This window comes from Amphiura filiformis, chromosome 16 (assembly GCF_039555335.1).
Source record: "Amphiura filiformis chromosome 16, Afil_fr2py, whole genome shotgun sequence".
NCBI classification, from domain to species: domain Eukaryota; kingdom Metazoa; phylum Echinodermata; class Ophiuroidea; order Amphilepidida; family Amphiuridae; genus Amphiura; species Amphiura filiformis.
The window spans coordinates 49,238,714-49,251,960 of record NC_092643.1 but is presented as its reverse complement, the minus strand read 5'-3'; the positions used below and the strand labels follow the sequence as shown (position 1 = coordinate 49,251,960).

Below are 13,247 nucleotides of genomic sequence, written 5' to 3'. Positions count from 1 at the left end.
CTCAGTAATTATAATTTAAATTTTACCTAATTTTAAAATTTTAAAATTTGAATTGAATTGAAAATTGAATTGGTAATGCTTATTACAGATTGCATATTAGAGTGTTGCATAAAAGAAACCTAATTATTTGAAAACAGCTTAAAGTATCTTTAATTAACTAATAATAAATATGAAAATACCATAAAAGGAACTGCTGCAAAGTATGCCAGATTTATCTTTCCAATTTTGTCATTTTCTGAAAGTTAGTACAACACATTCAACAAACCTTGAATTTTTGATATTTGACATGCACATCTTCGTCAGAAGAAGTCCTCTGATGTTGTGTTGTATTCATCATTTTGATATCATACAAGTAAGGGGCTGGCATTTTCTTTGGAAGGGGGTCCCAAATTTGCAAAAAGTCAGTGTCAATAAAATGTTGCCCCCCCCCCCATTTCGGCAACACAAATTTTATGACCCCCAACCAATACACCCAAAACAGGTTAAAATTATATTGAAATAAAATAAACACATTATCTGTGGTCATCTTGTGACTCCCTACATTTTGGTCATCAAAAATTTTATGACCCTCCCCCCTATTTTTCTTTCCAAAAATGTATGCCCTAGAATAGCAACTCTGTGCCAAATTAAATAAGGAAAACTATCCGTTTAGGTGCAACTGACTTTGTTACTGTGCAAGAAAGCGATGATAAACACAAAACACTGTAAGATTGTATATTTTGTGTGGTGGGGGTGTTTGTGTGTGTGGGGGGGGGTCATAATACAATTTTGATATATTCTGTAAGATTAATATTATTTTCAACTTGAAATAGTTAACTGCCTAACAAGGAAGCTGACAAAGAAATTAACAAAAGATGAAATAAATATCAAGAAAATAATGTAGTACAAGAAAAACCTTCACAACTAAGGTCTTAAAAAAACTTCTGTGCAGTCACTATCCACAATCAGAATGAATACATTAACCCTGACACTCAAAGTGGTTTTTGGCCATATTGGAAAGGAAAGAAGGAATGAAAAAGGAGAGAAGATGAACAAAGAAGTTTGAGTTTACCTAGACTAATTCCAATCAGCCGTCTACACTTCGCATGTACTGTGTATGCTTCGTAGTGACGACTGATTATCTTACAGCCAATATCATGACGGACTTCTGAAAACTATTCAATGCGAATTTGGTTGTGCGCCTTAGCGCGACTGACTAGCGGCGCCCGTGTACCGCGTCGCTGTATCGCGCCGCTGTGACAAGATCGCGCTCTGAACTTCTAAAAACAACAAACTCGGTCAAAAGGTCCATTTGGACACAACTGCGCATGCTCTATGCCACAGGAATCCTGTTGCAAAATCTGTCACTTTTTTTCCACGTAGTTTTCTCAGTCGTCAATCCAGACGGTTGACGACTGAGGGCAGCAGTCTAGAGTTTACCCCAGGTTTTGACCCCTCGCGTGCCAAGCATTCCGTCAGCCACTGATAACAACAGGTCTATTGTTGGCTCAGCTAATGAAAGCGTGCATATGAGTTAGGGTGCGGGATGCATGTATGGTGGTTTTCAATTTGCTTTGTATGATTTTGTAAGATTTTACATAGTTATGTTTTGATCAGCTCATAATTTGCAGGAATTGTTAGGCTTTTACCACCACGCCGAAAAGTAGACCGCTGTTTTATCACTTAAAAGTTTTATGAAAAGTAGACCGCTGTTTTATCACTATATCGTTGACCTGTATGGTCTATATTTTGTGTGTTAAAGGAAGTAAACAATCTGTATGACTTCAATGAATAACTTGTGATGCTTCTGGCAAGATGTCACAAGAAAAATCTCAAAATAAAATATATTGATTGATATTAATCTGTGATGTTATAAGGCCAGCCGAAAAAAAATATGAGCTGATCAAACTTTATGGTTAATACAAATCATTGTTTATTTTCTGTTTCTCTCTTAATTTGTTTATTATATTGCTGTCTGTGTGTTTATTTATTATTCACCAACTTGTATTGATTCTGTGTCTCTAATAACCAGGTCCCATGATGGCTTCGCGGAAGATGATAAAGGCATACTGGTGGGAACTCCAGGCTCAAACTACGCATCTCAAGATATGGTATTTAATGATCTAGGAAAAGGAGTTTTAGATAATGCTTTTGCAGGTAAGCAGGCCTTTGTACAGCTATGGGCTATTCCAGAAATTGATGGCACCCCACCCCTAAAGAAGACATGTAAGTTTGTACCATAAATTTTTGGGAATTCCCAGACCAAAATTGTATCCAAAAAAACAAAAATGGGACAATAAAATGATTAAAAACTTGGGAATTCCCAGTGTCCCTAAAGAAGGCAGACAAATGTTTGCCAAAATTTTTGGAAATATCAGAAAAATACCCTTGTACTTTGAGTGATGTGCTCTTTACCCCCTGCAGAGCAGGAAGCAAGACCATATTTCTCTACCAGTAAACAAGCCTCAAAATAGGCAGATCTGGACCAGGAGCCACACATTTGGAAAAAGCAGCTCCTGTGATTATCTAGTGAACCAGGAGCCATTTTTAAAGAGTCATTTAAATTTCAATTGGACACATTAAATACAAAACCTGCTTTAACTACCAGGCTCTATTAAAAAAAGTAGAGCCTGGTTCATATGATTTTGGTGTGGACCAGGAGCCAAAAAGTTATGACCATTTATGGCTCCTAGGTGCCTGCTTATTTTGAAGCTTGCCTGTAAATGAAGAAGGCCCTGCCTTTGCCAAACATCAAAATGTGTTTCTGTATTCAACATTTGTTTTTTGCAAAATAATGTAAAAAACTTGTCTTGAGTAGATACATTATTGAAAATACAGAACCAAATGGGTTCACTGCAATGACTGTAATATTCACTGTAATGACAATTACTGGTTTTTTTTCTTCTTGAATATTTCCAGGTTTCAATTGTTCGTTATTTGCCTATGGTCAGACGGGCGCTGGTAAATCCTATTCTATGGTCGGCTATGGTGCTAACAAGTAAGTTATCTTATTTTAATCAATGTATGTTGCTAACTTTCCATTTCAATAAATCTCTTCATGGCTTTTTGTTTGTTTTTCTGATGCAAAACTCGGGGATTTATACAAAGCTGCACTTTTGCAAGCTGGTAAACCAGTCAAATAAGACAATTTTATATCTAGGATAATCAATTCTCTAGGATGTTAGATGAAACAGTAACTCTAGGCCAGGGATTCTCAATTAATTTGTTTCTCAAGGGCCAAATTGTGTTGAACAGTAATGCTGAAGAGCCAAAAAAAATTAATAGAGCGTAGCGAGCGTAGCGTCTTAGTGGGTGGGGTCCAGGGGCCCGCCTTAGGACCCCTTGCGGGGCGTCCAGGGGGGCGGAGCCCCCTTGAAGCTGAGAGGTTTAACCTATTTTTAACACAAATTTGGCATGAAAAAACATAGGTACAAGTCTTTTTTCTTTGACTATTTTGATTTTTCCCCAATATTTTTTTAATTAAACTTTTTTTTTTTAATCAGTGCCCGGCCGCGGGCCACTTTTAAGGGCGCCGCGGGCCGCCCTTTGAAAAGGCCTGCTCTAGGCTATTTATTTAGTTTCAGTAGAGGCTTTCTTGGGTTATCCAGGATTATCAAAATCCGAACAAATAATAATAAATAAACAAGAGATTATCTTTTGCTTCCTATTGGAGATTTAAGCCATAAGTTTGTTTTAAAACAAACAAACTAATAAATAAACAAAAGCAATAGATTTACAACATTATGTAGGGGATATTTTTGGCTGTTTTTGCACAAGAGTGATATTAAAAGACAAGCAAACAAAACACTCTTAAGGCCCTTACTCCTGATTCCAGAAAAATACAGCACTAAATGTTTAGGATTATTAAAATGTGACCCGGTTTACCAAATGAAACACACCGTAATCCTTTTGTTGGACCTAACTGGCAACAAAAGTTAAATTTTGATATTTGGCAACTTTTTTTGGAAAAAGGAGCAAAGATTCTCAGCTTGCCAAAATTTGGAAATATAAAACAATCTTTGCCCCTTCCCTTGCACATGCCAAATCTTTTGGAACCCTATACATACATCTTGTGTTTGTAGCTAGGACGAAATTTTGCACATTCAAACGTTTCTTATACTGCTTCCCTAAACATTTTCAAGGCGTTTCTTTTAAAGGGCCCTGTAAATGTGTGCCAAAAATTGCTTCCCCCTTTTGGCTTCTTCCCCCTCCACCAGAGCTCATAATTATTGCACCTGCCGCAATATGTATTTTTCTGGAATTGGGAGTAGTCCCCAATGGAATAAAATATAAAGAATTTCATTTTACTCTATAGCTTTCATTAATCATTCAATTTTGTAATATTACAGAGGTATTGTACCAATCACATGTGATGTACTGTTTCAGACGATGAATGCTAATGACGGGTCTGTGGTAAGTTGTTCATCTACTGTTCAATTAGTTTGCCAATTTAGACACCATAAAGTGCTGGTAAAATGACACCCTAAAATAATCCCCAATGTAAGATGTACCTGTATGTATTGCACTGTCAGGTACCCCATTCAAACCATGTGAGTTTTACACTCACTGGGTTTCAACTTGGTGGTTTCACATATTTCACATAGGGCCCCTTCCTAGAGCTTCGTCTAGAACTACTTCTGGCCCAGAAGCTGCAGAAACATAGGACAGCAGCTGGTCTCATATTTTTTTGGGAAGAGCATAGTTATCTGACCAGTATACCAGTTTGCCCCTTGGGGCCAATAACATGAGGGACAACAACTACAAGCAAGACCAACTCAATCCATGTGTGACCAAAATGGCTCCAAATGGGATGAAATGTACACATGATCTACTTTCGTCTGTGAAACCCAAAAAGTGCACACTTTTGAAGTGACTGAAGTCCACTTTCTACATGCAAGCCAGTATTTTTTATCTAAAAAGTTCTTTGAAGCCCTGCCTCCCCCTAGATGTTGGCTGTGGGTCTGCTTTGTGTATAACATAAACTCTATCTGCATCTGTTGCATGTCACTTGCTGTTTATCCATTGGATAGGTAACAGTGATTTCATCAGCCTACTACAATAATTGCCAATGTCATTTTTTGTAATTTTGAAAACAAAGTACAAAATATGGTTTAAGCATGCATTTAAACGTATTTATTCACCAATCTCTGTACAAGAACAAATGATGATACAAATAAAAGGGAATGATTCAAAAAATGGCTTAATGCAGTAGCATGATGATATGCTAAACTTTATAGTTCAATCCTTTTTGCACCTAATGATGATTACATGCCTTTCTTTCCTCTCCTAGAAATATGAGGTCACATTTTCTATGTTGGAGATTTACAATGAGCAGGTCCGAGATCTTTTACAGAAAAATAACCCCAAAGGTGGTCTACCTGTGCGACAGAATCCCAAGGAGGGCATCTTCTTTGTGCAGGGACTGAGAAAAACAGCTGTAGGAAGCTACAAGGAAATTGAGAAAAGAATAGATGAAGGTAAAGAAACTACTGGCTGAATTGTTGAACTTTAAGGACTATCTTTATTGGTTAAAGGGGGACATATCGTGTATTTAAAGCCATATGTAAGAACTTTTAAAACAAACTTAATTATTTTTTTTCTTTATTTTTTTTCAAACCTGATTTCAAACATGTCCCAACCAACATGTAATTGAAATCAGTCAAATTCATTGTGTTTGTAGGACAACACAGCAAGTTTGAATTAATGTCTTTTCAAAGTTCGCATATGTGTAAATATATGCAGGATACTTATAATAATATTGTTTGCGGCAAACAAACCCATATTTATGTCTTTGAAAAATTCACGAATCAACTGCACCTGCTCAATTTGTGAAATCTTTTAAATGAACACAAAAATTTCATGGTTTACAGTATATTGATGTTATGTTTTGTTTCAATTCAGTTGCAGCAACAGATGAATGCAACCAGTGGTAGGGCCCACACAGTAGCCACAATACAATTTGATCAAATATGTTTATTTATGTTATGTTTTGTTTCAATTCAGGTACATCAAATAGAACAGTCGCAGCAACACAGATGAATGCAACAAGTAGTAGGGCCCACACAGTAGTCACAATACAATTCGATCAGATCAGTAAGAATGATTTGGGACAAGAAACCAAGAAATCCAGCGTCATCAACTTGGTGGATTTGGCAGGTAAGGTATGCAGGGCTGTCAACTATCATGCATTTAGCGTGACAGGTAGTAAGTGTCACGCCAAGGTTGCAAAATGGCACAAAATCTCACGCATTGTAGAAATAATACCCTTCCCCGCCCCCACTTTTTAGATTCTCGAGCCCCTGGCTCAAATAATTATAGGTCTAAATGAACAATTGTAGTGGACAATCAATAATTCTGGTACATCACTGTTCGACAGTGTCTCACACCAAACAGAAAAACCATGAAATGATATCAGTGTATTTTACTTACTAAGCAACTTCTTGGTCTAAAATGGACATCTCTCTAAATGCCATGAAGGTATGACACCCCCCTCCCCCGAGTAGCATCAAATGAAAAAGAAAAAATTAAAGAATATAACAAAAAATAACTTCCCCACTGGGGTGAAACTCCTCATAAGACTTGGCCCAATATTCCTATTTTGGGTCCTTTTCATATTTTAAAATCACAAGGAGGTATCCCCCCAAACTTTTTGTTTGCACCCAATTAGCTTAAAACACAAACTTTGGATTGGTTATAATGTTTACTTTTTTTGAAGTATTAAGTTACAAATCCCCTAACTTTGGTTGTATGGTTGGTTGTATGGTAGGGAAAAAAGTGTGAAAAGTATTTTCAAAATCCTGTTTTACTTGATGGAGTCATGCACATTACCCAAAACAATAACATGAGATTTTGTTATTTCTAAAATAAAATGATAGAATTTTGCAAATATGCAATCATATTGGTTGACTGCTAATTTTTTGTTAGCCAATCCAAAATTTTTTACTCACAAAACTCATATGAAATCAAATTGGTTTTCATTTGATTTCTCCCCATACAGGTAGTGAACGTGCAGACAGTACAGGAGCCACCGGAGACAGACTGAAAGAGGGCGCTAATATTAACAAATCACTATCAGCTTTAGGAAACGTCATATCTGTAAGTTGACCCCTGAAAGACTTTATCTCCATGAGCACTACCGGCCAAATTATCAGCTTCTAAGAACTATATATTTTGATTGGTTACAAAGAGGGCTATATTTTGTATTGAGCCAATCAGAAATATGGTAGGAATAGTCAGTGCAGCATAGGCAGTAGTGCCTATGGAGATCAAATAAATTTTGCAACCCAAAGGATTCAGGGTTGTGTTTTAGATTTAAAGTTATGATTATGATTGGTATTTTTATGGTTTTTTATCAAAGATCATAATTAGAGATTCTGATGCTGTGGTCACTGCCGATCCATGACAATTATGTTGAGTTCATTAGCTGTAGAACTCTGCAATTGCTTCAGAGTTTGGTCAGTACGACCTAATAAAACCCTTTAATAATATGCAATTATCTTAATATTTTATGTGATTTAACACAACGTTGCTTTAAGGCTGTTGTGTAATTTGTTAAAAACATGTTAATGATCACTGGCTATGTTTATCTGACATTAAAAGTAGTCACAGCATAAAAAGTTCTCAAATTCACATCTTATTATGTTTTTCAGGCTCTGGCAGATTTATCTTTGGGAAAGAAGAAAGTCATGGTCCCATATCGTGATTCAGTACTCACCAAACTCCTACAAAATGCCCTCGGTGGTAACAGTAAGACTATAATGATCGCTGCGTTATCGCCAGCTGACATCAACTACGATGAGACGCTAGGTACCTTAAGGTACGCTGACAGAGCAAAGAAGATCAAGAACAAAGCTGTGGTGAATGAAAACCCTGTTGAGAAGCTTATTCGAGAACTGAGGGAGGAGAATGAGAAACTAAAGAAGCTTATGTCTGGAGATGCACTTCCAACTATGGAAGGAAGCTCAGGGATGAGTCCAGAAGGTAAGGAAGCTTAAGAGTCAATATTTTATTAAATCATTGTTGTTAAATCATCATTGTGGGAGCCACGATGAAGCTATAACAACTTGTAATTTTAACTATGATCATAGGCATAGTATAGATGAGTTGACTTCTGACGTCAATGCCTGGCAGTATGCGCACGCATCATCACAATTTCCATTGTTTTTTGCCTGGCAGTATGCACGCACATCATATTTTGTACAGGGCACATGTTTTTAAAACTCCCGCCACATCACAATAAGGCTATTGTACAGTGTAGTGGCTGCATGGGGTTCAGTCAAGCATATCGATATACCAGTCCCTTGCCTTTGTTGATAAACATTGAGGTCAACTCATCTATAGGAGTAACAGGTGGCACTGCTGGATGACAGCCTCATTCTCCATAAATGTTGCATAATGCCAGGGATGTAGAAAGTGATAGCTACCTCAGCAAAGTTTTTCTATTTTCTCTTTCTCCCTATCCTTTTTCTCTGAAATAGCATCATTTCCTCACTTGTGATAGTCATTTCCTATGAGTGATGCTCCCCACTCCTCCCACCCCCACTTTCTGCATCCCTGCATAATACACACATAAAACTGGACAGAAAAATCCAATGGGAAAAAAGAACATGCAAAACCGAAGTATATACACTTGCAAACAAAATGTTTTAGTTGGTTGTATTACTCCTATACCATTGCCAACGAAAGTGACAAATTTTCCATTTCAAAAAATTTTCAGATATTGCAAAGATGAAGAAACAGATGGAGGAGGAGATCAAAGCACAGCTTTTGGCCAATCAAGAAGCAATGGCAGATATGGATTGGGATTCAAAGGTATGGTACAATACCCGGCATGCGCCCCCCCCCCCAATTTTTGCAGAGCGGCGTCCGACTTTGTGTATTTTTGCAGAGCGGTGCCTGACTTTGTGTGGGCGCCAAGTCGTTATGTGGCTCAGCCCCCCCCCCTTTTTTGAAAATTCCTGGATCCGCCCCTGTAGAGGAGGGGATAATCTGAGGTATTGAGACCCAGAATTTGTTTTATCTGTATTTGAATATGGGAATGCTTAATTAGGGCAGAGGTTCAGCAGTGTAGCTACCTTTTTAGTGTGAGGGGCAAAGCCAAATTGTTGTCCCCTTTTGTCAATTTTCTTCCCATTTCTAGCCATTTTGGACACTTTTGCTCTTTGCGTCCCCATTTTCATCCCTGAAAATTTCTGGGGGAGAGGGCAACTTTCCCCATTGCTATGATACCAAACCTTTATGTTCAAAGTTCAAACCTCAACATTGACTCACATTTATTCTTTATCTGTTTCCAGTTGAAACAACAAAGAGAATCTGATAAGGGTTCAGACACAGGGAAAGCTCAGATGGAATCCAGGAAGAACAAAGAACCACACATAGCCAATCTGAATGAAGACAATCAGCTCAGTGGTGTGGTGGTGCACTTCTTGGGTGCCAGTGAGACAACCATTGGTAGGAAAGATGCCAGTCCAGAGCCTACTATTATACTTAGTGGTTTAAGGTAAGAAAATCATTGATATGTATTTGATGAAAACTGATAAAGTCAGGACTTTTATAGTTTTGAGCAAGGTTCTTCATCGGTCTGCCGATTTGGCACTGTTGATAGCGGAAACACGGAAGTTGGGTTCTGATTGGCTAACTGAATCACGTCATCATCACACTGTCACATCACTAATAAGCAGGAAGCAGGAAGAGCAGTCAGATGGACGTTGCCGAATACTATAGAATTTTGGATAATTCCATACAAGTCTGGATAAAGTGTCGTTGATATCGGACCACATTGCCGTAATGTACATGACAGTTTTTACACCATTAGTTAGTTTGACATTTATCTCCAAAATTAAAGCAAATGCTCATGTTTGATTTTAATAACAATATGAACATCTTTTTCGTTAATTTTCAGCATTCAAAAGCAGCATGCAGTAGTTTCCAATGAGAGTGGTGAGATTGTATTAAAGCCTGGCAGTGCTGGGGCCAAGATTAAGGTGAATGGTGTGCCACTTGTGGGATCCAGACCACTTCAACATCTCGATAGAATCATATTTGGTAAGGACTATGAAATAAAGAACTTGTGTTTGAATCCCAGGGTTTGGATCCTGAAGCGAATTGAGTAGTATTCCAAATGAAATTCATACACCCCCTGTGGAAGACATTACCTTAATCTCTTTTCACAGGGTGTGTAGACTTCAAATGGAGTCACCCATTCATGTAACCCCTTTTGAAATTCACACTCCCTGTGTGGAATATTAAGGTAATGTCTTCCACAGTGGGCATATGGAGTTTAACTGGAATAGCCCATTACTGGACTGCAAGCAATATAATGTTAGAAAGTAAATCTTGCAGATTGTTAAAATATTTGGAAACTGTCTAATAGCTTCTTATTGCTAACCTTTGAACAGATCCAACACATATGGTCTCTGTCAATCTGATATAAATAAATGTTTTAAACTTATTGTACTCACAGACCTCAAGTACCAAAATGGGACTGCATCAGGAGTTTGGTTCTGTTGTATATGCAATAAGAACATTCTGGAAAGCTAATGGCATTCAAGTTAAAATTTATGAGTAAAATAGAAGCAAATGCCACAGTTTTGGAAGTATTTCACTTTTGAAGCAATTTAAAATGACCTTTTACACATTAATTCTCGCTATTCGCAATAAGGGCGCCGCCAGCGGTTTGCGATGTAATCGTGATGTATCATGGGAAAATCGTGATGTATCATGTTAATTTTTTCTCTATCGACGGCGTGTAATACCGCTATATTGACAAACTAAAAAATATTGTCACGTGTTCCTATGTAATAGCATGGTAATATTCGTATTGCGCGGACTTGGATGTCGACCTTTTCCCATGATACATCACGATTTTCCCATGATACATCACGATTACATCGCAAACCGCTGGCGGCGCCTTTATTGCGTAATAGCGAGAATTGAGAAAGGTTCGCTTTTCAGATTTAAAAAATCTGATACTCACTCAGAACTATTACAATTCCTGTCAGGAAATTTGTTCACTTTTACACATTAATTGAGAACGGTTCTTTTTCAGATAAAAAAAACCTGATACTCAGAACTATTTCAATTCATATCAGGAATCTAGTTCTTTCTGGTCTGGTGTGTCTAGATGTTTCTAGATCTGAAAAAGACCCTTTCTCAATTAAATGAACTATGGATGATCCTGAAGAATCTGTTTCAATACATTTTACGCATTTGATTCAAACACTTTCTTTGATAATAATTTCAAAAGTGGCATGACCCGCAGTTAAGTTCTTTGACTTTGGTGCAGAGAGGTCCCCTCCTGATTCAATATCCAGTGGGGGAAAATTATTATTATCGATTCCTCTGTTACTGCATTTGAATTGCGTGGGCAGATGCAGTGAATGACAAAGATCTTGCAGCCAGTTCCGTCAGGGTAACACCTGGCTGTCTGTTCATGTACATCCTGTGCTGGGCATTATGTTTAACATTGAGTGATTCACCCAGATTAAAAAAAAAAAAAGAAATCATATCCGACGCCATCAGTTGCTAGTGAACATATTGAAAATGTTATTTTTGTTTGCATTTCAGGGTCTAACCACATCTATGTATTCAAGAATCCTGTGAATCCTGCAGCACCAGAAGGCACTCCTGCCAGCATAGACTGGGAGTTTGCACAGAAAGAATTGGCTCAAGCTAAAGGGTTCACTTCATTTGGTTCATCTGGGCTAAGTAAAGGTATGTGATAAGTTTAGTTCAGTTCAGTTCAGTTTAAAGGATTCACTTTGTTTGGTTCATTTGAGCTAAGTAAAGGTACATGATAAGACCAGTTCAGTTCAGTTTAAAGGGTTCACCTCGTTTGGTTCATCTGGGCTAAGTAAAGGTACATGATAAGATCTGTTCAGTTCAGGTTACTTTGAAGTGTCTAAATGAGCATTAGGCAACAACAAAAAAACATTGACTTTTCAAGTAGGGTCGGTTGCTCAGGAATTTTTTTTCTGGAGGCTAAAATGACTCTTAAAATATTACTAAAAGCTTGAAAATTTGGCAAAAATTTGATAATTCTTTTGCAAACATATTTTGAAAATGTTCTGAATTTTTTCAAAAATATTTTCTGTCAAAATCAATAAATTTTGGCCACAAAACGGCTATTTTACATGATTGTATCAAAAGTAAAAAAGAAAAAAGTTCTCCCAAAATGCAAAATCTGGGTCAGTCAGGCCCATACGGAAGATTAAGATGTGCGCATGGGCGTGACTTCAATTGATGACATATTAGGTCTAACCGCAAGGGATTATGGGATTTTCCAAAAAGGTTAATTGAAGCTCCTTATCAAAATGCTTTCATCTTCACCAGATCAACAGCGAGCTCAGGATCAGATACTGGAGTTATTGCCCATGATCAATGAAGTAAATGCTGTCAGTGAGGAGCTCAACAAACACAAGGCATTTGAGATTGTTCTAATCAGTGGTGCTGCTCAGGAAGGAAGCAACAAAGAAACTAAGTAAGTATATATTTGTCAGATGCAGGGGCATAGCCAGCTTTCTGGGTTGCAAATTTTTTTTTTGGGGGGGGGAAGACAAAAAAAATCCCAGTTACATCATTTTGACACGCTATTATCAGTGGGTTACATATATATACCGTTTTTTTCTAGAGAGACTGTCCAATGTACATGCAAAGTCTTCAAGCTTCCAAAACAATAGGCTTTAGAGAGATTGTGTGTGCGTAGCCACACAAAAAATTGTATTTTATACTATTTTGACCCATGATCAGGGTGAAAAGGACTTTCTTGGTACAATGTGCACACGTTTGTATTTTGCATTATTTTGGCCTATGATTGGGGTGAATTTTGGTGGAAAAGTGGAAAATGGCCTACTTGCTCCTTCATTTTTTGTCAGAGGGGCATTTTTCTCTGGTCAGATAATTAAACAGGTAGAGCTCATAACAGGGAAAATAGTAGGCCTAATAGGTCTATTTTAATGGCAATCATACAGTATTGTTTTGGAAAACTTTAAAATTAAAGGGGTGTCAAAATGGAAAAGAGCTGAACTTAAGAGATTATGATTTAGGGGTTCATCGTGAGCCGAGGGCATAAACAGCGATCATGCCCGAAATCCTATGAATGAACCCCGTTCATACATACCCAACATTCTTAGCAATTCAATACAGATGAAAATAATAAGGGTTTACAAGTTTAAATAACATTTCCTACCATTTTCCTTCATAAATTGGAAGAAAATGAGTAGGCCTACTTGCAGCAAGCAGCTCGGCTCATGAGGTCAACGGCCGGGAGT

General features: G+C 37.6%; 1 protein-coding gene across 1 annotated transcript in view; it reads left to right on the top strand.

The window, feature by feature from the left end:
- The window catches only part of LOC140136142 (kinesin-like protein KIF28), a 50,865-nt gene that overhangs the window by 15,281 nt on the left and 22,337 nt on the right, over positions 1-13,247 (top strand). The window contains exons 5-16 of the mRNA XM_072157848.1: positions 2,012-2,136; positions 2,899-2,977; positions 4,329-4,392; positions 5,270-5,456; positions 5,983-6,135; positions 6,977-7,074; positions 7,629-7,959; positions 8,696-8,790; positions 9,273-9,478; positions 9,881-10,023; positions 11,545-11,691; positions 12,310-12,457. Of these exons, the coding sequence (XP_072013949.1) occupies positions 2,012-2,136; positions 2,899-2,977; positions 4,329-4,392; positions 5,270-5,456; positions 5,983-6,135; positions 6,977-7,074; positions 7,629-7,959; positions 8,696-8,790; positions 9,273-9,478; positions 9,881-10,023; positions 11,545-11,691; positions 12,310-12,457 (1,776 nt within the window). The remainder of the gene's footprint in view (positions 1-2,011; positions 2,137-2,898; positions 2,978-4,328; positions 4,393-5,269; positions 5,457-5,982; positions 6,136-6,976; positions 7,075-7,628; positions 7,960-8,695; positions 8,791-9,272; positions 9,479-9,880; positions 10,024-11,544; positions 11,692-12,309; positions 12,458-13,247) is intronic.